We start from the raw sequence: 27,613 nt of genomic DNA, 5'->3' as shown, positions 1-27,613 counted from the left end.
TGTTTTCTGTACAAGTCACTGTCAGGTTAAGAAAATTAAAATTGCATGGATGGAATGTAGCAACAGTGACCTCGTGCAGGGATAGTGACTTGAGAAATGAGAGGGTATACGCTATATTGCAGAGCCAGGCGAGATATGAGGGTAGTAAAAATGGCTATAAGAATGCTGGCAGTGCACTGGTTTTCTATATACAAATGCTAGGAGATTAGAAATAAAGAGAATGAGTTTGTGGTATTGATTGACTCTCTCCAAAGATAGTTGGTATCAGTGAAACTTGGTTAGCTGATGAGAATAAATGTGGTGGTGATGGTGTTACTCATGATAAGAGATGAATTGTGCCCTCTCAAGGGTTGGAGAATCACAGTGGAAATAACACCATCTTTGAGAGTATATGATATGAGATAGTATATGATATGATATGAGATGTTTATAAGACAAGATATTTAGTGGGATATTGCTGTGAATCAGGGAATATAGATGATGATGAGCAGAAAATGTTTAGGCAAATTAGTTTGGCAAGTGCAAAATTGAGTGATCATTGTAGAAGACTTCAACTATAACAATATAAACTGAGCAGAGGATGCAGCATTTACCACAATCAGTTCCACAGGGTTCAGTACTAGGACCATTACTGTTCAATCTTTATGTCAGTGATATTATCACAGGACTACAGAGAGAGAGAGAGAGAGAGATTCATTTGTTTGCAGATGTTGTGAAGCTTGGGGGAGTTATTAGTAATAGTACCAATGGTTTGGCGCTTCAAAAGGATTTGAATAAGCTTGAAAAGTGGGCAAATTAACAGGGATGCCAGTTTAATGCAACTAAATGTAAGGTTTTGAAATTTGGGATCCACAGATGGAATGCTTCATAAACACACTTCTAAAGTTACTTAAAAATAAATAAATACAAGTTTATCCTATATTGTTTATAAAGAAATCTACAAGTTTATCCCACATTGTTTATTTGTATAATGTCATTTCTTTTGAAACATGTCTCTCCTGTCCATTTTTTAATGTTGCTTATATGAGAGAATTTGCATATCATTGAATTTCACATTAAAGGAATTTTTGGAATTAGGTAGTTTTCGTTTTTATCCAAGGTATGATGTATAGCTTTTAATCAAAAGACTGTTAGGATATTATACTGTTCTAAGCAGCTAATTTTTAGGTTCCTAATAATAACAAACATTTAAGATAACTATATTTAAGATATTTAAGAAGTGAAATCTGGACAATAAAACAAAAAGACAAACAAAGATTAATAATAGCAGAAATGAAGTTTATGAGAAAAACTGCAAAGTATACCCTATTTGATCACAAAAGAAATGGAGAAATTATGAAAGAATTAAACCAAGAACCAGTAATAGAAGAAATTTAAAAATATAAACATAAACGGATGGAACACATTCAAAGAATGAAAACAGAAATATTACCAAAACAACCCTTAAAGTACAAGCCATTAGGGAAAAGAAAACCAGGATGTCCTCTTAAACGATTCAATGATAACTTCTAAGGCCGGAACAGGCCATGCTAGGCCTAAATCCTTGATACGCATAATGATGATGATGATGATGATGATTTAAGATAACAGAAATGACTTACATCAAAAACAACCTCATCTCACTTTATAGTATTATTGTTCATGAATTGATAAATTCAATGAATAAAGTAAAATTACTGAAATGCTGCTTTTGTGATTTCTGACATTCAGTTGTTTTAACATCTGTTATGATCTTTATTGATATTTGCATTGATCTAGTTCTTAATTCCTAGCTGATAGTATTTCATCGTAGTATGCATTACTATTATATGGACACAGTTTTCACATGATTACCATCTTATCACTGATGTAGTGATAAGATGGTAATCGTGTGAAACCTGATCTGTTAGCTGGAAATGAAAAAAAGGATTTCTGTCATATCTGCGAGTATAGTTTTTGGTCCTTTCAACCATATCACTGCTACTTTATATAAAACAAGTTCAAAAAGAACATGATAAATATACTCATAAAATTATGTACTATTTGGGTACTCTTCCCACTGCATTGCTTGCTCCTTCTTCGATGTTACATTTTTTCACCACATTGTAAATGTTGATTCTAGTAGTAAGACTTATACGTTGGTTAGACATAACTGGTAATTAATGTACGGAATTAACAACGCATATGAAGTATTTAATTAAAGATAACTTTAATGAATCACTTCTATATTTCGGCAATGTCACATTGCCATCTTCAGGAACATAAAGATATGGTATGTGCACTAAGGAACTAACAAAGCAAATGAGAAAGAAAGTAAGAAACTAATTTTGTTCATAAAGTCCTAATGGTGCCCTCTTGCGGGCTAATTTGGTAGTCTTGGCAGTTGGGCTGAAGTTCTCATAATGAAAGTATCCCAAATTTGGGGCAGTTTCATGCACCCAAATTTGTTGAGGTTAGGAACGTTATTTAGAGCTGCTGAAGATTCTTTAAATAATCTTTCGTATTTAAACTTGCTGCGATGGATTATTTTTGTTTTCTTCCAACGAATTTTATGGTGGGTATCTAAGGCATGGTCTGCCAACCCAGAGCGGCTGTACTGGTGAAACCGGATGTAGTCTTGGTGTTCTGAAATCCTGATATTTGTTGTTCTGCCTGTTTGGCCAAAGTAGGACAAATTGCAGCTGCAAGGGACATGGTATACACCAGGTAGGTCTAGGGGAAGTGGTTGGTCTTTGGTAGAGCGGATAAGGGATGCCAACTTTTTATATGGTCTGTAACAGGAAGTAAGGTCATATTTTTTGAGGATATTGGTTATTTTCTCAGAGGTGCCCTGGATGTAGGGGATAGTGATAGACTTGGTGTAGTCTTTATTGTGGAGGGGGGGAGGGGGGGGTTGTGGTTTACAGGTTTTAGTATTTTTTGGATTTTTTTGGGGTTATAGCCATTGGCTAAGAAAGTGTTGAGGATGTGGTTTAGTTCCATAGTCAGGGCCTTGTCATCTGAGCAGATTAATTTTGCCCTGTTAAATAGTGTTTTTATCACCCCATATTGTTGTGAGGGGGGGGGTGAGATTGCTGGTGAATGTATCTGCCAGTGTGGGTGGGTTTTCTGTAAACAGAGAAAACCAAAGATCCATCAAGCTGGCGGGTGATTAAAGTGTCTAGGAAGGGGAGGGTGTTGTTTTCCTCTTTTTCTAAGGTGAACTGGATTCTGGGATGTTGGTTGTTTAAGTGTGTTAGGAAGGAGTGGAGTGTGTCTGAGCCATGTGGCCAAATGGCAAACACATCATCCACATAACGAAGCCAAATAGTGGGTTTTTGTGGGGCAGAGTTTATGGCTTTCTCTTCAAATGTCTCCATAATATAAATTAGCCAAACATTTAGCCAAAACGCTCACACACTACACTGGCAACACACCATCACACATAAAAAACTCAGCCCACTTTAAAGCCAGTATAGAAAACCTCACACTCCAACACACTGACATAATGGTCAGTTTTGACGTCTCCTCCCTATTCACTAATGTCCCACTCAAAGAAACCCTTGAGCTCATCCAAGCCAAGTTTCCTCCCGATATCTCAGCCCTATTTCAGTTCACAATGAACTCAGGCTATTTCGTTTGGCAAGGAAAGTTCTACAAACAGATAGAGGGGACAGAAATGGGTTCACCGCTTTCCCCACCCTTGGCCAATTTCTTTATGGAGACATTTGAAGAGAAAGCCTTAAACTCCGCCTCACAAAACCCCATTATTTGGCTTCGTTATGTGGATGATGTGTTTGCTATTTGGCCACATGGCTCAGACACACTCCACTCCTTCCTAACACACTTAAACAACCAACATCCCAGAATCCAGTTCACCTTAGAAAAAGAGGAAAACAACACCCTCCCCTTCCTAAACACTTTAATCACCCGCCAGCTTGATGGATCTTTGGTTTTCTCTGTTTACAGAAAACCCACCCACACTGGCAGATACATTCACCAGCAATCCCACCCACCCCCTCACAACAATATGGGGTGATAAAAACACTATATAACAGGGCAAAATTAATCTGCTCAGATGACAAGGCCCTGACTATGGAACTAAACCACATCCTCAACACTTTCTTAGCCAATGGCTATAACCCCAAAAAAATCCAAAAAATACTAAAACCTGTAAACCACAACCCCCCTCCACAATAAAGACTACACCAAGTCTATCACTATCCCCTACATCCAGGGCACCTCGGAAAAAATAACTAATATCCTCAAAAAATATGACCTTACTTCCTGTTACAGACCATATAAGAAGTTGGCATCCCTTATCCGCTCTACCAAAGACCAACCACTTCCCCTAGACCTACCTGGTGTATACCAGGTCCCTTGCAGCTGCAATTTGTCCTACTTTGGCCAAACAGGCAGAACAACAAATATCAGGATTTCAGAACACCAAGACTACATCCGGTTTCACCAGTACAGCCGCTCTGGGTTGGCAGACCATGCCTTAGATACCCACCATAAAATTCGTTGGAAGAAAACAAAAATAATCCATCGCAGCAAGTTTAAATATGAAAGATTATTCAAAGAATCTTCAGCAGCTCTAAAAAAACGTTCCTAACCTCAACAAATTTGGGTGCATGAAACTGCCCCAAATTTGAGAGACTTTCATTATGAGAACTTCAGCCCAACTGCCAAGACTACCAAATTAGCCCGCAAGAGGGCACCATTAGGACTTTAGGAACAAAATTAGTTTCTTACTTTCTTCCTCATTTGCTTTGTTAGTTCCTTAGTGCACATACCATATCTTTATGTTCCTGAAGATGGCAATGTGACATTGCCGAAATATAGAAGTGATTCATTAAAGTTATCTTTAATTAAATACTTCATATGCGTTGTTAATTCCGTAAATTAATTACCAGTTATATAAATGTTGATGTTGTTGGCTCAGTTGATTTTCCATGAGTATGGCATTGTGGCTCTCAATTCAAACTAGCAACCACATTAGCATTAATAAAACAAAGTAGTGGTAATATTATTTATTTTAGATACATTTTCCTTCTATTTTCAATGACATTGTTGATTTGTTTAACAATAACTTCTTATTGCCTTGTTGTTTGTTGCTCTCTCTTTTAATAATATCTTCTTATTGCCAACACTGGTATGATTACCAATCAATATTCGATATAGCTAAAAAAAATTTTTTCTAACAGTAAGGTCGGCTAATCCTGTGAATTTGTTGCTCTCTAGTTTAATAATAACTTCTTATTTGCCAACACCGGTTTGATTACTGACAAATAGTTGATATAACTAAACTTTTTTTTCACTAACAAAATGGGTACAGTAGAGTGAGCTGATCTCACAAACTTAGCTTTGACATTATAAAAGAGCCACTCTTGAATGGCAAAGGTAGGAAACTTTCTTTAAAAAAAGTATACAAATGGCCAAAAGTTGCTTCAAGAAGTTTCCATCAGGTTTTGACTGTCATTGATAGTTGAAATTTTATCCACAGTATAAATAGTAATTGCATTTCTTCATGTTTATTCAAATTTTAACAAAATAATATATTAAAATAAAACCTGAAATGTAATGTGTGAAAAATCAATAACTTTATAATCATATTATCATAAAATATAAGCTATGAAAATCCCATGCCAATTACTTAGACAAATATGCAAAATTAGGCACATTTGGATCACAAAAGTCCATGTGGAACATGAAGATTACTTCCCCCCTCACCAACTGAGATGAATTAGGTTTCATTTTTATAGAAAGAGAGAGTCTTCTTCATGTAACGTAGATAAAAATGGCAGTTGTATGAATTTTAAAAATTATTTGCTCATGAATTACTGGGAATTGCTTTTTTTTTATCTTCCAAATATTTCCATTGCGAGAAATCATGAGTGCTTTATACAAGGGCTCATACATCCTAAAATATATCCTCTTTGCTGTCTTTAGTTTGCATTTGGTATATCATCCATTCTTTTATCATGTGTCTACATATATATATATCATTTGATTATTTTGCTGCTGATATTGCTAAAGAGATCTTTAAATAAATTACCTGATGAAATTTGTTTAACATATTTTTGTTAATTAAATTCTTAGTAATTTCCTTCTTTTGTTTTTTGAAAGCAATTATGTATTCCACTACTCTTATTAGACACTTAAAATACAAACATATTCCTGCAATTTTTTTGGACATTAAAAGAAAATTCTGATCTGTTAGAAATGAAAATTTAAATCTTAATGCATCTTTGGTAGAACAGGCTTATATGTTGGTTATTCATAACTATTATTTTTCAGGAAATAACATATACTAAAATATTAATTATAATAACTAATTAATACATTCTTATATTTTGGCAACATTACATTGCCATCATCAGGGATCACAAAAAAAAACAAAAAAACAGTTATATGTGCACACAGGCACTAATAGTGGACAAATGAGACTGAAGAAAGACAACCAAAGTTGAGCCTAGCATCCTAAATGGGTTACCCTTGTGGGCTAAATTGAGTGGTTTTGGCCATTGGGCTGAAGATCGGAGGACGAGGGCTTCCCAAATTTGGGACAGTCTCATGCATCCAAATTTGTTGCGGTTTGGAAAGTTTCTTATGGCTGAAGCAGATTTGAGGAATAGCCTCTCATATTTGTATTTACTGAAGTATAATAGAGTGGCCTTCTTCCAGTGTATCAAGTGGTGGGTGTCCAAAGCATGGTCAGCAAGTCCTGAGTGGCTGTGGGAAGCACTCAACCTGAGATCTTCAGCTTATCAGCCAAGATCACCCAATTTAGCTCACTTAGGTGCCATTTAGGCCTCTAAGCATGACTTTGGTTCCCTCATTTGTCCAGTATTAGTGCCTGCTGGACCTGCAATATAACGTTGCCGAAATATAGGAAAGTATTAATTAAAGTTATAATAACATAATATTTTATTATATGCTATTTCTTGAAAAATAATAGTTATTTAATGCATCTCATTCTTCATTCACTGCATTTACTGGAATGGAATTTTATTTGTTTGTTTAGTTTAGAATTTGTACAAAAGTTTTACTTGTTCCTCAAGAACAGAGAGATCCATGATGTTACAATTTTGTAAAAATTTATTTTAATATATGAATTTATTTTGTATCTTATTAGTCCATCACTTTAGATGTTAAATATGAATAAAATGTGTTGAGATACCCTTCCTTTGAATATAACTTTCACATTCATTTCCACTGAAATCTCTTTTAATGAGAATTTGTGTCATCATCATCGTCATCGTCCTTTATTTCAAGTATAAATAGGGAAATGTATATACAGTTACACATGCTTATAGAACAATTTGTGAAGATAGTCTGTTAAATGAAGGTCAGTCGAGTTGTTCTCTTATGTGCCAACTGATAAATGTCAGATGTTCATGAGTCTTATCTTCAAAAAAAGTTCTACGTGTTATATAGCCAGAACGGCTCTCTTGATCTTTCTCTTCCTCTCTTTCTATTAATTGGTAACATAGGTAAGGGTGGCAGTGTCTAAGTTAGTATCCCAATCACTTCAGCTGACTTTCCCGAATTGTTTATTTTAGAAGTCTTTGCTGGCTTTTTTTCAAGAATGAGTATTAGGAATATGATCTTGCCATGTATATCCTGGTATTGATTGGTAGTGTATATCTCAAATCTCTTGATGATAACTGCTTATTGGCAACATTACATTGCCATCATCAGGGTTCACAAAAAATGTTTCATGTCTGGTGACTTTTGGTGCTTGTGATTGCATTTCCAGTTATTAGAATTTTATTGAATTGAAAAATTTTGTGCTTTCTTTTCACTGTGAGAGTATTGATGCAAGTACCAAGGTATTGAAAATGTCATTTCCTCAAAAGAATGGTTGCTTAGCTTAATATTTTCTCTGATTTTGTGTTTTAGAGCTTTAATTTTACTGCTGTTGACTGTCAGCCTAATCAGTGCTGCATGTTTACATAAATTGTTTTATGTCACTGTGTATCACTGTGTAGATTTGTCCTGCTGACTCTTCAAGAGTTATTCCATTCACATTTCCTGTGAGTCTGAAAACACAGTCAAGGGTATTAATAATAATAATAAAAAAAAAAAAAGCTATGGTACCAAAGAGTCTCCCTGATCAACTCCAGTGGAAACATGAAAACTATCAGACATCTCTTCATTAAACACTACTCTTTCATTATAATTCTGGTATGGTTCTGATATTGCTTTATTTCCAAGGACATGACATGGTAATAGAGAATTTTGAACATCCTTTGTCTATTGATGGAATAATCAGGCTTTTGTTTTTTTTTATTTTTAATTATATAGATATGTGATAGTTAACTATTTATTTCTCTTTGGGGTTGTGAGTTGATACAATATCCAAGTGTGTGTATATATATATATATATATATATATTTGCTGTAGTTTATGCTCTAACTAGCTTATTATTATTTCATTTCTCATCATTATAGAAAATCGTAAATTTCCGAGTTTTGGATGTTTTTTTTTTTTAAGTTATTAACTACAAGTAGTTAATATCAACTATAAAGGATAATCAGGTTTGACCTGTAGACTTTTATTCCTTAAAACTGAATATTACTCCAACATAATATCTGTCTGTCCTTTTCTATTTTTAATGTGAATTTGAATTTTAGATGGCAGTTATTCAGAAATTGTACAAAATCTTCAAGGCCTGTCTGGGTATGCTTCAATATAATAACATATCTCCACTAGACAGGCAGCTTTAGGATTGCCTGTGCTGTAGCTTCTTCCTGAAATTTTTCCATGTATAAATTAGCGATTGGGGGGGGGGGGTAGAATGAGGATAGTAAATTACCATTCCTAGATATCCTTGTCAACAACAACCACCACACTGGAGGATAAACATTAGAGGTTTACAGGAAACAAACCCATATCAGCAGCTTAAGAATGATGAAATTAAATGTAAAAAAACTTCAAATCCTATTGGGTATTCTTCCAAAATAGCCACTCAAAGAAGTGACTAAAAAAAAAAAAATTATTTTCCGATGAACCGTCTTGCATTAACCCAGAGATCAATTACAAAGACACTGCCTCCTTACCATATGTTAACAATACATCAAGAAAAATAGCTCAGTAATTAAAATCATTGAACATCTGAATAGCTTTCAGATCACTTTATACCTTATAAAGTTTCTACTTTCGCCTAAAGCTTCTATTCTACAGATATTCTGGATATACGAGATTTTTTGTTCTTGTGTAAAGGTGTACTTAGGTCAAACTGGGAGAAGTTTCAAAATCTGTATTAAAAAAAAAAAAAAAAAAATAGCAATGTTGAAAATAAGAGAGAAGAAAGAAGCAAACTCGTAGCACACATCATCACAGAATATCATCATGTGGTAGATTGACAAGATTTCTTTCATGCCTTAGAAAAGGTATTCCTGAAGTATTGACTCTTTTGAGATTGTTGGCATGCTGAGTAGAAACCAAGAAATTATACTTAATGACATTTGGGCATCATGAATTGGTAACATTTACAACCTCTTATGTCAGCAATCACATACAAAGTTTACACAACAGTGTATAGACTTACCTACTGATGCCCAAGATTAAAACTATTAATACAGTATTTTTTCAATTTATTGAAATAACAGCTTTTAGAAATGTTGAGTTGTTGTTTTTTTTTTTTTGTTTGTTTGTGTTAAATGCTGTCTGCCATAAAGAATTAACATTCAGTTTTAATGAATAAAGGTCTGAATCAAACCCTGATTAATCATTATTTTTGAGTTATGATGGTATTGATCAAATTCAAAAAGTCAGTGTGAAAACTTATTGTAAATTTGGAAGGATGCAGCAGCTGTGCTTTCCTAAAACATCACTTTAAAACATGTTTTTATATAACATATAAAACATATAACGTATTTTTATAAAACATAATTGCTGATCATGGTGCACTAAGTTGTTCTGAATTAAAATCATGCAGAGGCAAATTATTTATGTTTTTAAAAGGCTTTAGAGGTACAACTTTATATGAGTGCTAATCATGCTGTTGTTTGCTGTATTCATTTAAACATTGCTTTGGATCATGTTATATTTAAGAGATGACCACATTACACCCTCTGTCCAAAAAGAAACCGAACTTTTCAAAAATATAAGAAACTAGTCGTGCCACTTGTATTTTTTTGTTGTTGAAAGTGACAACCGTCATTAGTGTTGTGTGAACTGTTTATGACATTTGTTTCATTAGAAGCCGAGTTATAGTGCCAAGAGTGAGAGTGTGTTTTGACGAACAGTCGGTTGTCACTATATTCATGCCGTACGAGACGAATTCTCACTATCAATCGCTTCAAAACTTCAAGGTAAAACTCACTATTGACCATTTGGCCAGGCAGAATGAATTATTTTCTGGATAACGCCCTTGGAATCGTTGTTTACTTTTGACTTTTCCAAGCGACTTTTTTCGGATGCCTCCCCCCCCCCCCTCTTCTGGTGGTCTCCACTCAGTACTCTGGCACTTTGTTTCGGGCTCATTACTCAAAACACCACATTTCGTCACCAGTAAGATTGAGTGAAGGAAGTTTGAGTTCTTATGAGTGGTTTTAATGAGGTCCTTGCAGTGTTCAATTCGATACATTTTTTGGTCGTCGATCAACTTGTGGGGAACAATTCTAGTAGCAAGGCTTATACGTTGGTCAGACATAACTGGTGATTAGTTTACGGAATTAACAACGCATATAAAGTATATTAATTAAAGGTAACTTTAATGAATAACTTCTATATTTCGGCAACGTCACATTGCCATCTTCAGGAACATAAAGATATGGTATGTGCACGCAGGCACTAACACAAAGCAAATGAGGAAGAAAGCAAGAAACTAATATTGTTCCTAAAGTCCTAATGGTGCCCTCTGGCGGGCTAATTTGGTAGTCTTGGCAGTTGGGCTGAAGTTCTCATAATGTAAGTCTCCCAAATTTGGGGTAGTTTCATACACCCAAATTTGTTGAGGTTAGGAACGTTTTTTAGAGCTGCTGAAGATTCTTTGAATAATCTTTCATATTTAAACTTGCTGCGATGAATTATTTTTGTTTTCTTCCAACGAATTTTATGGTGGGTATCTAAGGCATGGTCTGCCAACCCAGAGCGGCTGTACTGGTGGAACCGGATGTAGTCTTGGTGTTCTGAGATCATGATATTTGTTGTTCTGCCTGTTTGGCCAAAGTAGGACAAATTGCAGCTGCAAGGGACCTGGTATACACCAGGTAGGTCTAGGGGAAGTGATTGGTCTTTGGTAGAGCGGATAAGGGATGCCAACTTTTTATATGGTCTGTAACAGGAAGTAAGGTCATATTTTTTGAGGATATTGGTTATTTTCTCAGAGGTGCCCTGGATGTAGGGGATGGTGATAGACTTGGTGTAATCTTTATTGTGGAGGGGGGGAGGGGGTTGTGGTTTACTGGTTTTAGTATTTTTTGGGGTTATAACCATTGGCTAAGGAAGTGTTGAGGACGTGGTTTAGTTCAGTAGTAGTTAGGGCCTTGTCATCTGAGCAGATTAATTTTGCCCTGTTATATAGTGTTTTTATAACCCCATATTGTTGTGAGGGGGGGGGGGACTGCTGGTGAATGTATCTGCCAGTATGGGTGGGTTTTCTGTTAACAGAGAAATCCAAAGATCCATCATGTTGGCGGGTGATTAAAGTGTCTAGGAAGGGGAGGGTGTTGTTTTCCTCTTTTTCTAAGGTGAACTGGACTCTGGGGTGTTGGTTGTTTAAGTGTGTTAGGAAGGAGTGGAGTGTGTCTGAGCCATGTGGCCAAATAGCAAACACATCATCCACATAACGAAGCCAAATAATGGGGTTTTGTGAGGCGGAGTTTAAGGCTTTCTCTTCAAATGTCTCCATAAAGAAATTGGCCAAGGGTGGGGAAAGCGGTGAACCCATGGCTGTCCCCTCTATTTGTTTGTAGAACTTTCCTTGCCAAACGAAATAGCCTGAGTTCATTGTGAACTGAAATAGGGCTGAGATATCGGGAGGAAACTTGGCTTGGATGAGCTCTAGGGTTTCTTTGAGTGGGACATTAGTGAATAGGAAGGAGACGTCAAAACTTACCATTATGTCAGTGTGTTGGAGTGCGAGGTTTTCTATACTGGCTTTAAAGTGGGCTGAGTTTTTTTATGTGTGATGGTGTGTTGCCAGTGTAGTGTGTGAGCATTTTGGCTAAATGTTTGGCTAATTTATATGTTGGGGAATCAATGCCATCCACTATGGGACGCAATGGCACATTTTGTTTATGTATTTTTGGGAGTCCATATAATCGGGGAGGGGTCTAGAGTTATAAGGTTTTAATTTGTTGGTGACTTCCACAGGCCAAGAAGTGACCTTCTTAAGGAGTCTGTGGAGAGTTCTGATCTGAGAGCTGGTCAGATTATATTCAATGGGGAGGTAAGTCTTACGGTCTAGTACTAAAGCAGTTAGCTTACCTTTGTAGTCTTTTTGATTGAGCACCACAGTGGCGTTTCCCTTATCCACCTTGGTGATTACTATTTTTTTGTGGTTTTCAATTCTTGTAGGGCAGCATATTCGTTTTTGGGTAAGTTGGTTTTTGGAGGTTTGGCTTTAGTGAGAACACTGACTACATCCAGTCTAACGTTGCTGGCGATATGGTTAGGCAGGTTGCGAATCCCACGTTCTATCTGGATCATGATTTCTTCGGCAGGTATTCTTTTAGGAGCTAGGGCGAAATTGTGACCACGTGAAAGTGCGGTGAGTGCTTCAGGCTTTAAAACTGCCGACGAAAGGTTGACTACAGTGTTGAGTGGTGGCTGTGGTAAGGAGGTAGAATTCTTTGTCAGGTTTTCGTATTTTTTCAAGTGCCGACTTTGTATTTTTTCGAATTCTTTTTTTGCCGATGTGCACGAGACGTCGTGGAGTATAGACCATAGATCACGGCCGAGTGTATCCGAAAGCTCTTCCTCTAGTACTCGTAAGGGAGAGGAAGTAGTCAACTTCTCGTCGGCAGTTTTAAAGCCTGAAGCACTCACCGCACTTTCACGTGGTCACAATTTCGCCCTAGCTCCTAAAAGAATACCTGCCGAAGAAATCATGATCCAGATAGAACGTGGGATTCGCAACCTGCCTAACCATATCGCCAGCAACATTAGACTGGATGTAGTCGGTGTTCTCACTAAAGCCAAACCTCCAAAAACCAACTTACCCAAAAACGAATATGCTGCCCTACAAGAATTGAAAACCACAAAAAAATAGTAATCACCAAGGTGGATAAGGGAAACGCCACTGTGGTGCTCAATCAAAAAGACTACAAAGGTAAGCTAACTGCTTTAGTACTAGACCGTAAGACTTACCTCCCCATTGAATATAATCTGACCAGCTCTCAGATCAGAACTCTCCACAGACTCCTTAAGAAGGTCACTTCTTGGCCTGTGGAAGTCACCAACAAACTAAAACCTTATAACTCTAGACCCCCCCCCCCCCCCCGATTATATGGACTCCCAAAAATACATAAACAAAATGTGGCATTGCGTCCCATAGTGGATGGCATTGATTCCCCAACATATAAATTAGCCAAAATGCTCACACACTACACTGGCAACACACCATCACACATAAAAAAACTCAGCCCACTTTAAAGCCAGTATAGAAAACCTCGCACTCCAACACACTGACATAATGGTAAGTTTTGACGTCTCCTCCCTATTCACTAATGTCCCACTCAAAGAAACCCTAGAGCTCATCCAAGCCAAGTTTCCTCCCGATATCTCAGCCCTATTTCAGTTCACAATGAACTCAGGCTATTTCGTTTGGCAAGGAAAGTTCTACAAACAGATAGAGGGCCTTGTCAGAAATGGGTTCACCGCTTTCCCCACCCTTGGCCAATTTCTTTATGGAGACATTTGAAGAGAAAGCCTTAAGCTCTGCCCCACAAAAACGCACTATTTGGCTTCGTTATGTGGATGATGTGTTTGCTATTTGGCCACATGGCTCAGACACACTCCACTCCTTCCTAACACACTTAAACAACCAACACCCCAGAGTCCAGTTCACCTTAGAAAAAGAGGAAAACAACACCCTCCCCTTCCTAGACACTTTAATCACCCGCCAACATGATGGATCTTTGGTTTTCTCTGTTCACAGAAAACCCACTCCATACTGGCAGATACATTCACCAGCAGTCCCCCCACCCTCACAACAATATGGGGTTATAAAAACACTATATAACAGATCAAAATTAATCTGCTCAGATGACAAGGCTTTAACTACTGAACTAAACCACGTCCTCAACACTTCCTTAGCCAATGGTTATAACCCCAAAATAATCCAAAAATACTAAAACCAGTAAACCACAACCCCCTCCCCCCCCCCTCCACAATAAAGATTACACCAAGTCTATCACCATCCCCTACATCCAGGGCACCTCTGAGAAAATAACCAATATCCTCAAAAAATATGACCTTACTTCCTGTTACAGACCATATAAAAAGTTGGCATCCCTTATCCGCTCTACCAAAGACCAACCACTTCCCCTAGACCTACCTGGTGTATACCAGGTCCCTTGCAGCTGCAATTTGTCCTACTTTGGCCAAACAGGCAGAACAACAAATATCAGGATCTCAGAACACCAAGACCACATCCGGTTCCACCAGTACAGCCGCTCTGGGTTGGCAGACCATGCCTTAGATACCCACCATAAAATTCGTTGGAAGAAAACAAAAATAATTCATCACAGCAAGTTTAAATACGAAAGATTATTCAAAGAATCTTCAGCAGCTCTTAAAAACGTTCCTAACCTCAACAAATTTGGGTGCATGAAACTACCCCAAATTTGGGATAGTTCTCTTGGACTGAGAACTTCTGCCCAACTGCCAAGACTACCAAATTAGCCCGCCAGAGGGCACCATTAGGACTTCAGGAACAATATTAGTTTCTTGCTTTCTTCCTCATTTGCTTTGTGTTAGTGCCTGCATGCACATACCATATCTTTATGTTCCTGAAGATGGCAATGTGACGTTGCCGAAATATAGAAGTTATTCATTAAAGTTACCTTTAATTAATATACTTTATATGCGTTGTTAATTCCGTAAACTAATCACCAGTTATATGGGGAACAAATCGCGAATACAATTTTTGAAGGCCCAAACTCTCAGTCCAAATGTTGTGCACAGTTGATTTTGGAATCCCCAATTCATCTTCAATCAATCTCACAGATGATTTCGGGTTTTCGTTCATGAAATCATGCACTTTTTGGATGTTAATTAACTTTGCTCAGTCCAGTTTTTATGGCCCGGCTTTTGGTCATCCTCAAATGTCTCATAACCACTTGGAAATCGCTTAAACGACTTTTAAACTTGAGTACGGGATAAGCATTCATCACTGTATGCTTTTTGAAGCATTTGATGCATTTTTGTAAAACGTTCACCAAGTTTAACACAAAAGTCAATCGCAGTTCTCTGTTTTGAAACTCATTTTCCGACTGTTCGTCAAAACAAACTGCTACTCTTGGCACTGTAACTCGACTCTAATGAAACAAATGTTGTAAACAGTTGACACAACACTAATGAAGGTTGCTGCTTTCGACAACAAGAAGATACAACAGGTGGTGCCACTAGTTTCTTCTATTTTTGAAAAGTTCGGTTTTTTTTGGACAGAGGGTGTAAATTGGGAGGATCTGAGGTATTACTTCGTATTTTTTAGAGATGAAATTCATCATTGCAGTTACAAATAATGCCCAATTATATATGTGTGATTTCTGCACGATATAAAATAACTGTCAACACAGGATTCCTAAGAGATGTAAGTTAGTATGTCTTGTATGGTAGGGGCATTATTTTTCTCCCAGATTTTTTTTTTTTTTTTTATAACAAATAGAAGATATATGCTGCACAGCACAATTAATACATGCAGTACAACCAACACTGTGCTGGCTCCATAGCCTTAATTTGCTTTGGCTGTAATTCAAAACAACCTCCATTGAAAAGGTCATATCATATGGCAAAGAATGTTGTTCAGGCCATAATTTCTTAAAGGGGAATGTTAGTAAATGATATGTTAACATTTGTAACTGGTTGTCTTATGCAATGAGTTTAAAAATGGTGTTTTTCTTTGTGAGATATTGTTGCACCGCTTTATAGTTAGGGAGGATCATTGCATCCTGATTAGACAAAAGAGGTGTCTGTTTTTCTGTGGGAGAAGAATTCATAATTGTGTGTGTGTGTGTGTGGAGGGGGAGGATGAGAGAAACCTACTTTGAAAAGATTTATTGATGCTCTAGATGAAACTAGTGTTGTTTCTCATGATAAATTCCAGTGCTTAGTAGAAATTTCAACAATTAAAAATTTTAGGTAATTAACTGTTACAAGTATGTAGTAAAGATAGTGAACAGCTACAAACTAATAGTTGTTAGCATTTACTTATATTTTGACATTTTTAAAATAAAGACATTAATACTGCATAACAATCAAGCATGGAACACTAACAATTAATCCTGAACATTAGCACCTCTGTGATGCAGTCAGCTGGATTACATAATGTACACTCTTCATTATCATCAAATTCCTTAAATGTACTGTCAAGGGGTGTATACAGGATATTATGATAGTACTACATGAAAAACCTACATCATTACTAACTTCATATCAACAATTTTCCTTCAAATTAATCTCTTATCTGTCAAGACTCCAACATTATCAGATCTTATATTTCTGTCTTCTAAGGCACTTTTTACTGCATCATCCACCTATATCTTGGTCTTCCTCTGAGTCTTTTCCTGCCAACCTGGCAGAGAACACTTGTTTTGCTAATCTTGCTTCTCCCATTCTGTTTAAGTGACCATATACCACCTGAGATTAGCTCAATATCCTCGTTTTTAATATGATATTGCCAATGATGCAATCTGTTCACACTGCTAATCTTTCTCAGGACTCTCGTATCTGTGGTCTCTAGTCTTTGGCAAGTGTTTTATTTCTAACCCAGCTCTCAGATCCATAAAATTGGTTTGAACACTCTCTTGTATACAGCTAATTTAGTGTTTTGACTAATTTCTCTCTTATTCCATATAAATTTATTCAGTTAACTTCTTACCATACTGGCTTTGTTGATTCTGTTGTCTCTTTCGATATTTAATTTACTGTCTTCACTAAAAAATCACTATGCTAAGTAGCTGAAATGTACTTGTTCTGTAGGTTCTCCATTCACGATGGAGTTGATATTTTCAATGTTCTGCCTATTATCATTGTATTTATCTTGTTATTGCTGATTTTCATACCAAATTTATTACAACAGTTATTCAATTTAGTCAGGGACACAAAATTTTGCATTCCTTTGTCAAAGCAAAGTAATCTGCTACCAGTGTTTTGACTTACCAGTTGAATTTTTCAAGCAGTTCGCATGTTTGAACTGGGGAGTTTTTTCGCTCGGTTGAACAGCAGGAAATGACAAGAGGCCATCCCTGGAAGTTATGAAAGGAAACTGTGAGAAAGAGGGTGAGGAGTGGTTTTTTTTGCATGGAGGGTGGTTGAACCATGGAATGCCTTGCCTGATGGAGTGGTGAGAGCGAGAACGGTCAATGAGTTTATGGAGTGGTATGATAGACTTTGTGTTTCCTAGGAGGGACCTCCCTCGATGAGTCTAGATAGACTTGTTTTTCTTAGAAAGGACCTCTCACGATGAGTCTTTTGACTCCTTGAATGCCTGAATAATAATAATACCATTGGGTCATGCGTTGTCATGAATCAAAACATCTTCCGAGCCGATTAGGCCTTGTCGTTTGTTTCAAATAGATCACTGCAATTTTTTAGTCTCACAGTAAACATCATTTATTATTGTTTTTGAGGCATAAACTCAACGAACACATACATACACCCACTGTCCAAAAAGAAATTGAACTTTTGATAGAAAATAAAACACAGGCCAATTATAATTATTCAAATCATTTATTTCAATCAATATACTCTCCCTCAGCTTCAATACAGCATTTGGCATGGTAAATTAATTCGTTAAATGAGTTTTTTTATAACAGTTTTTGGGATACTGTTGAGGGTCGTGGTTACTGCCGCTTGAACATTTTCAATGGTGTCGTTTCGCTTACCTTTCATTGGAAAATGAAGTCGGGGGAAGAGAAAGAAGTCACAGGGTACTAAATCAGGTGATTTAAATACGGCAAGTGATTCAACACACAAACTTGGTTTTTGCTCAAAAACTGTTCACAATGTTTGAACGATGAGATGGTGCATTATCGTGCAAAAGCGACTAGCTGCCTCTATCACAATATTCATGCCATACATGACGAATTCTCACTATCAATCGTTTCAAAACTTCGAGATAAAACTCACCATTGGCCGTTTGGCCAGGCAAAACTTATTCTTTGTGGATAATGTCCTGAGAATCGTAGAAACAAATCAGCATTGTCTTTAATTTTGACTTCTCCAAGCGACTTGTTTTCGAATGTCCCTCTTCTGGTGGTCTCCACTCAGCACTCTGGCACTTTGTTTCGGGCTCATACACAAAACACCACATTTCATCACCAGTAATGATTGTTTCTAGGAAGTCCTTATGAGCAGTTTTAATGAGGTCCTTGCAGTGTTCAATTCGATACATTTTTTGGTCATCGGTCAAGTTGTGGGGAACAAATCGCAAATTCAATTTACGAAGCCCCAAACTCTCAGTCCAAGTGTTATGCACAGTTGATTTTGGAATCCCCAATTCATCTTCAATCAATCTCACGGACAATTTCGGGTTCTCTTTAATGAAATCACACACTTTTTGGATGTTAATTAACTTTGCTCAGTCCAGTTTTTGGACTGCCTGGCTTTTTCATCCTCATGTGGTCTCACGACCCCTTTGAAATTGTTTAAGCCACTCGTAAACTTGAGTACAGGATAAGCATTCATCACCGTATACTTTTGAAGCATTTGATGCTTTTTGGTAAGACTTTTACCAAGTTTAACACAAAAGTCAATCGCAGCTTCTCTGTTTGAAACTCATTTTCCTACCGTTCATCAAAACATGCTATCACTCTTGGCACTATAATTCGACTTCTAACGAAACAGATGTCATAAACAGTTGACACAATGCTAATGAAGGTTGCGCTTTTGACAACAAAAAGATACAACAGGTGGTGCTACTACTTTCTTCTATTTTCAAAAAGTTCGGTTTCTTTTTGGACAGAGGGCATAAGTCTCAAAACTCAATACACAACTTCTTGGGGGATGCTTTTGAAGATCCACTATGCAGCCATTGCATTAATTGCTGTACTTTCTGTTATCAGGTGAGAAATGCAGATTTCTCTTCCTTTGCCACAATGTGGTTCAAAAATTGGTCACCTTCATTACGATTCTGTTTCAAAAAGTTCAGTGCTGCCACCATGTATTTTGTTTTATGTTCGTTAGTGAGTAATTTTAGCACTCATCTTGCACACAACTTGTTTTACTCTAGTGTTTTATGATAGTTTCATGTACTAAAGAATGAAAAATGTGCAGGAAATTTGTACTTAACTTCACGTGGTCAAGTAGATCGGCAGTGATTAATGTTAGGCAGCCAGTTCAATTTTCATTATGCACATTTTCCCTCTCCTTCACTGAATATCTTACACTATCTTTACACCATTCCCTCACTCATAGCATTTTCTTCCCATGCTAACATACCAAGAAATTTCAGCCAGACAAGCATTTTTGGCATTCAAAAATTTTATCACTATCTCGTGACTGGCAGAATTTTCGATTTTCTTTTGCATGTTACACTGAGCTTATAAATGTAAACTGAGAACTGATAATATATATCCATCATATGATTCCTGTTACATCACTACACTTGCACAGCCATATACATGATCAGAATTTAGCTTCTGGATTCTTATGACATTTTGAAAGTGCATTTCTGGACTGAGAACAATTTATGAAAATGCACACTTAATCCATATAATTGGCACCTCCTTTAAACTGTCAAATAAACATTATATAACAACATTAACAATTCTACTCCCCTCCCTTTAGAACAAGGACTGTGGTGGCAAGCCATCCTTGAAGCCAAAAATAACCTAGATGTTTTCCACTGAAAGCACTGACTACATGTTATTTATAAACTGCCAGTGAAATTGCTGCTACATAGAAACATCCACTTAAGAAGTCGAATTTTTAAATATATTCATGGAATCATAGTATCTGCTCTAAATATTAAAGGCTATATTTCAGCTGAATAGAACAATTACCATAAAGTTTGATTGATACAAATCTTACTGTATGAAGATGGATTCATCACAATCTCCAATCTGGGCTTGTAGAACGTGCTAATAATGTGGATGATTCTAAAGGAAGCTTAAACTGATCTGCATTCAGAGATGGAAAGAAGAAAATTATTTTTGTTCTACAACGCAAAACATGCAGTACTACATGTCCAGGAATTTTGGACATGATTTTACTTCAGCCTGTTTTCATAGTCAAAATTCTTGGGAATGCTTGATTCAACGGAAAAGATGGAGCATTTAGTGAATCACTTGGGTAAGCAGAACTATACAGCGGAACCTTAATTCCAGTTCTAATTTAATGTCATAACCCCCCCCCCTCCCCATATGCAGCACAGCAGAATGAACATAACTGCATGAAAGAGGTAGCTGGTTCTATTTAACAGTTGTGTAATATTCGTAAATATCTTTTTTTGAATACTTTTTATTGGTGTTTTTCTTTGTACTTAAGTATTAAAACATTGGTAGTTTGGTAACATCAATATGCAGTGAAAACTAACAATGAAATCAGTTCTAATTTGCCTCCACATCTTTTTAATTTGGAATAACTCCTAGGTATATACCAAGTTCAGTTGCAAACATTGTTTGGTTTGAAGTATACATTTAATTTTTTTCCAAAATGTAATTTTTATGTGAAACATAAATACACCTAAGAAGTTGCATAAAAATTCATCCTATTCAAATTAATCTAAATTTGAACCATACTACCCATTTTACAGGTAATTAGGTTGATTTACTTATGACTTTAATTTTTTTCCCCTCATGAAGCACATCCCACTTGCCTCCAGTTCACTCCTAATATGACATCCTCAGTAAAGAAATACAGATGGCAATGCATTGAATGCAAGTCTTGTGGGCTTTGTGGCACATCTGACAATGATGTAAGTTGGAATTTGTTGTGCTGATAAATTAACTGATAATTTTCTTGAGCTAATGAACTATAATTAAAGGTACGTTTTCCTCTTTTGATGAATGGAATGTTCTGAGCAGAGTATGTGATACAGTTTGCATTTCTTGCTTTTCAAAATATTCATTTATACCAATCTATTTGGCTTCCATCTGATAACTTCCAGTTAAATTGTAATATCTTGAAAATAACTTCTAAAGTTACAACAGTGCACTTGGCTTCTCTGCAGAACATATATTCAGAATAAACTTAAAAAATCTGGCTGAAATGTTTGCAAGTATTATAGTTTTGAATCAGCAGAAAGATGTTAAAATTAATGGAAATATGCATATCTGTGTGTGCTCATGCGTGTACACACACAATCTGTAATAATTATGGCTTTTTTTTACTAGCATTTTCCAACAAAGCTGATTAGTGAAAAGATGTATTTCTGTGCAACGGAATAAGTGCGCATCTTTGATTAAATCTATCTTTTGAAGGAAATTAACATTTTCATAAACTGACAAGTTTAATTTACTTGTGACTTTTATTGCTAGTAATGTTATAATTAAAGTAATTCCTACCAGTAACTGTGGACTAAGTACTAATTATATTGTGCATTTTTTAATGTTCTAAAATATATTTAATTTTTATTATTAAAATAATGCCATTCCATTAGCTTAATAATGACGCTATCCAAAAAAGGTTTACTTTTTCATATTTATTTGTTATGTATGTATGTATTTAAATCTATTATGATGTAAATAAAAATATGAAAGTTACAGTGTGTAAAACACTGAAAATACACATTTGTTATCTTTTGTTTTATTTATTAAGTTCTAACTTTTTTCAAAATAATAGAATTAATACTGTGTTTCAGTTAACCATCCAAACAGCCATATGAATGAAATATATCAAATATATCAGACCTAATAGTATCTAAATGTTATTTTAATTTCATTTGACACTTCACATCTTGACATATGGACTTGTCAATGGCCAGTATGGTGGTTAAAGCTTATGCATGCAGTTAGCAGCATGTTGAAATGTAAACATGCTTAAATTTCATACAAGCACACACCTCTCGTGCGTGAGAAAGAGCATGCAGATTGATAGAATCTGTATATACTGTGTTGATTGATGTATTTTGTACTTGAAACAGTAAATATAAGAATTTTATTATTATTATTTTTATTTGTATGTTATTACTTAGTTTTGCTTTACTCCTCTGATATTTTTGCGATGTAGTTTTTTTGCATGACCAAATGAGAAAAGGAATCTTAATGCAAAAATGTAGCAGAAAAATGCTGTATAACTCCAACAACCTCTTTGCAGTTTCACTGGTTAAAGTTGTCAGTTTTAAATTCCACATGTTATAATAATTAACTACAACTATTCAAATCTATCATTTGTTTTCTATTGTATTCATATATTAATAATGATGTTTTATGAGCATCACTTGTGTTCCTCATGCATGCATTGTAATTTAAAATCATAAAAATGAAATTAAAAACATAAATAGTTATTCTTTGTATACCTGCACAATTTGTGTACATACTGTGTATGGTGTGTTATAAAGAAGTGTGTCTCAAGCTTTTAGCAAGCAGATTATCTAAAAATTCTTTCCCCCCATCTTACAGCTTTCCTTATAATGAATTAAATTTTAACCCCACTTCCCTGTCCACTCCTGTCTTTTAAGATGATCCTATGAAGAACTAATCTCATCTGAACAATTTACTGTTCTATCTAGCTTCATATTAACAGCAGAGAGAGAGAGATCTTAATATTTTAACATAAATCATCAATGAATTTATTAAAAGGGCCTCTAATACTTAATCATATTATATCCCACTCCTCATCAACCTACCAATTTCTTACTCATTTCACTAAGCAATCATTGATACTTATTTGATGTATTTTAATCAGCAGATTCTTATGTGGAACACTGCCAAAGACTTTACTAAAATAAGATGAATAGCACATTATAGCTATTACTTACTGTTATCTATTTTCCTAGTGATCTCTATATAAAAAAAAAGTAGTTATTTTAATTAAAACAGAAATGCAGTTCAGCTTTAATTTTTTTTTTTTTTTTTTTTTTTTTTTTTTTTTTTTTTTTTTTTTTTTTTAATATCTGACCAACACAGACTCCTGAGCACATTGGTGCCATGTGTGGGCAAGAGGATAAGATGAAAGGAATAATTTGTTGTGTTTTTTGAACAGCTGAAGGTTGTAATCTGGAGAAGACAGAGTGAGGGAAACTCTTCCTAAGGATGAAGGTAGATAGATGAATTGAAAGAGGAGTTGGAGCTGACTGTTAATAGGTGTTGACCAACAGCTGTTCTTGTTCTCACAGTTTTGGGAGAAACTAGAGGAAGGATAATTTCCAATTCAGCAGAGCATTATCAATTAAGTACTTGTAGGACTGGCATAAGGTTGAACATCTATCTATGAGAGAGAGTAATTGAAGTGCATCATTTGTGTACAAACTAGTTTTATCTAGCTAATAAAACAGATTTTATCCAGGATATTTATTATTTGTAATAAGTTTACCAAAATAAATAAATAAATAATAATAATTGAAGAGACTGAATGATAGACAAAATAAATGCAAAGTATTATCTTTATTTAAAAATAAGTAACATAAGTGTAAGTATGGTATACATAGATCTAATAGTATTTGTAAAATGTTTGTCTCAAGTGCCATACACACTTCAACCTTACAGATAAAGTTAATTATCTAAAAAAGTGCCTGCAGAAAATTCAGACATAAACATGTCATAAAAATAACTTCCAGTTTCTCTCTATAGAATCACAGGATTTTTTCTTAAGAAGAAACAAACAAAATTTCCAGTTAATGCCTTTAAGTGTAATAAGCACTATTTAATTCCTCCCTTAGTGATGAGTCATTGAAATCAAACTAGATAACTCATGCTTGATTTTTTTTCTTGCAAATTAAAAAAAAAAAAATTGTTCACAATACTGAAATTATGTCAAGTTCCTACATACCTGGAATTTAATTGTTTCGCATTTCACTTAAACATACATTGTTCCCATTTTGTTTCCATGGAGATTCAGAGATGCATGGAGATGCAAACAAAAATGTTTGCATCTTCCTTGTTTCGAACGTTATGCCAAAACTCTGACTGCTGCTCAATGTTTTTCAAAAGTAATTGATATTACTTTGGGAAACTATATACAGTAGATTCTGTTTAATTGGTCCACTAGTTAATCAGGGCAACTGTTTCATTGTAACAGGGTTTAAAACAGTGGTTCTTAACCTTTTTGAAGTCACAGAACACTTTTGATTATAAGAAAAATTTGGAGAACACCAAAAGCATTAGGGTCATAAATCTAACAATAGAAATATGCATGGACTTGCCTTTTATAAAAATGGAACTTATTTTAATGCTATACTTGAGGTTTGTCGGCTTTTGCAGATTTCAGCAATATCCTCATCTCTTTGTCTATATTAGCAAGTCTTTCACGCTTTTTAGTTTTTATATGGGTTAATATTGAGAAACCGAACTCTCACAAACATGATGTTGAAAACTGTAACAAAATTTTTAGTGCCCTTGTGCACAAGACCTGGATGTTTGGCTTGGACAAAATTCCAAAATTTTTCAAGAGTTATTTCAGAGAATTTTATTTTTAGAGTACGATCCGTTGACAAGGTAACTAATTGCTTCTTCTTGTAATGAAAATTCACACCTCGACGTATTAACTGTGCCAAATGGATTTCGTATCCAGTCATGATTGTGTGTATTTAAGTCTTTTTTTCCAATGTTGTTAAATGTTCTGTTATAACTTAAATAATTCCCTCTACATTTTTATTATGGAGCAAAGGAAACATATCTACTGTGCTTTTTTCTGATATGCAGTTTTTCCAAAGAGATACTTTTTTTCTGAAAAGCTGACAGTTTGTCAGTGGATATCAAAATATTCATTTTTCCTTTGGATACTTGTATTAACACTATTTGAGTAATTAAAAAGATTGGCTAAATATGTCATTTTAGCACACCAAATATCATTTTGAAGACACTTTACAAAAACATCTGTACCTTCATTTTGAAAAAAAGGCCAATAATTCATTCTTAAGTTCTAAAATTTGGAATAGCACCTTCCCTGGATAACCATCTTATTTCAGTGTGCAAAAGTGAAGACTCGTACTTGACTTCCATAGATATGCACAGTTTTTTAAAAAGGCATGCTTTTAAAGGTCTTGACTTGATGTAATTTACCATATTTATAACTTGGTCTAGTACAGGTTTTAATGTTGCCGGTAATGTTTTTGAAACTAGGATTCTCTGTGCAAAAAACAGTGCATAGATATAATATTTGGGTTTATTTTCTTTGCAAGGGTAACAAATCCTTTAATAGAGCCTACCATTGATGAAGCACCGTCTGTACAAATTCCTACACACAGCACCCATGAAATTTTAAAATTTTCTAACCAGGCAGATTCTTAAGTAAAGTGCTCTGTAAAAATTAGGCGATCTCCCGGACCACTCCCCCATGCATTGGCTCCACTCACCCTACCACTGAGCAGAACTGCTCATATTCCAGTGGAAACCATCCACTGACAAAACTCCACATGCCAGAAAACACTTTCCCCGGGGACTCAAACTGCCCTCCCAAGGCAATCCCCCATGAAATGTAAGCCCCCCCCCCCTACCAAAGTTCCAAAACAAACCTTAAGAGAGCAAAAACTCTCTTTCAGTACTAAATATTGGAGAGGTGTATTTTTCGTAAGCGAACTCTCGGTCAGTGCATAAAAGTATTTACTGAAATAAAGAGCCAAAAGGCTTCAATTCGGCGATGCAAAAATTACAAAAATCAAGTGGATATTAGATCCAGCATTATTTCAAAGCCGAATGTAGAAACTATGAAAGTTTCATAAAAATAAGTTGACCAAGAGAGCTTACAGGAATACACCCACCGGCATTTTCGAAACAGCTGTCAGGCCAGTGAAACCTTAAAAAAATGGACCAAATTAGAAAGCGAATATATGGATGCCTGGGCAGCATGCATGTTTTCTAAAGTGGTCCACGGTAGGGAGACTCATAAATGCCAGCAGGCGTATTCCTGTAAGCTCTGGTCAACTTATTAGACAAATAATGCTGGATATAATATCCACTTGATTTTTGTAATTTTTGCATCACCGGACTGAATCCTTTTGCCTCTTTATTTTATTAAAAAAAGATATTCTACTGGTTTAGAAGTCTATGCGCATAGCAGTCTTCATTTGTTAGGATCAGCCAATTACACTCAGAACTGCATCATGTGACATCTTTCACCAGTGGAACACTTGTAACCAGTTCGCGGAACACAAGTGTTCCGGGGAATAACGGTTAAGATCCACTGGTCTAGAAGAACAAAAACAAAACGAGAACACAACATGAATTTGCTTCATTTATTTCAGACATTTGTCATTTAATTGAGCCAGCCATTAACATCTACCACATGGAGTGTTAGAAAAGTTATATAATCTTGCTTCAAAAATATAGTTCTATTTATCTATAATATAAAAATAATAATAATAAAAAATGGGGAATATTTTATCACCACACCAGATGGCTCACTGCATTATAAACAGGCTACGTTTGGATCAAAGAAAGCAATGGATCATCTAATAGCATTATGCTGTTCAGATATGTCAGGAACTGGTAAACGAAAACTGTTAACTAATAAAAAAAAAAAAAAGTGCCAGGCATCTCGATACCAGTTCAGTATCATGCCAGCAGACATGACTGGATGATATCTGAATTTTTAAGAATTGACTTGTATGTTGGGACACAGAATTACAACAGAAATCAAGAAAAAAATTTACTAGTTCTTGACATTTTCTACAGAGGTCAGCACAAAGTTAATCTTTTACGAGCAGTACAGTTTATGGCTGATGATTAGGAAGGAATAAGCAAAATGACCATTCAAGACTGTTTTGCTTCTCACTGTGGTTTTAAGCATTCATTAGGGCAGCAGAACAAGAGGAAGCAAGACTACAGGAGGGACAGAGTGAAATTGTCGAAATGTAAGATTTAATGAAACAGACATGAAAAATGAAATGAGGAATATGTGGAGATATTAGACATTTAGTGGAAACAAATGATAATGTGCAAAAAAAGAGAATGAAAAAAAAAAGTAACAGAAGTGACAAGTGATTCATGAATAGCAGTTATGGCAATTTCATTGTTAGAGGATTGATTAATGAGAGAGTCTGCTTTTCAGGAGAGAGAATGAGCAAGATATACGAGGATGTGCTGAAAAGTTGTGATAATCACCATGAAGGAATTGAGGTAGAACCATGTAACTTACACATTATTCTGCATATTCCCAAGAAGTGTTATATAGTTGTTACAATGCTGCTGCATCATTTGCAAATCCTCACTTTGCTTCTCACTGTGGTTTTAAGCATTCATTAGGGCAGCAGAACAAGAGGAAGCAAGACTACAGGAGGGACAGAGTGAAATTGTCGAAATGTAAGATTTAATGAAACAGACATGAAAAATGAAATGAGGAATATGTGGAGATATTAGACATTTAGTGGAAACAAATG

General features: G+C 35.6%; 1 protein-coding gene across 1 annotated transcript in view; it reads left to right on the top strand.

The window, feature by feature from the left end:
- LOC150101611 (zinc finger protein ubi-d4 B-like) overlaps window positions 1-27,613 on the top strand; it is a 244,789-nt gene that overhangs the window by 105,793 nt on the left and 111,383 nt on the right. Inside the window, exon 5 of the mRNA XM_090399857.1 lies at window positions 20,940-21,052. Coding sequence (XP_090255983.1) covers window positions 20,940-21,052 — 113 coding nt within the window. The remainder of the gene's footprint in view (window positions 1-20,939; window positions 21,053-27,613) is intronic.

Source organism: Typopeltis vanoorti, chromosome 11, assembly GCF_054136105.1.
Source record: "Typopeltis vanoorti isolate ZY-2024b chromosome 11, IOZ_Tvanoo_1.0, whole genome shotgun sequence".
NCBI lineage: Eukaryota > Metazoa > Arthropoda > Arachnida > Uropygi > Thelyphonidae > Typopeltis > Typopeltis vanoorti.
This window is presented reverse-complemented; position numbering and strand designations above follow the sequence as displayed.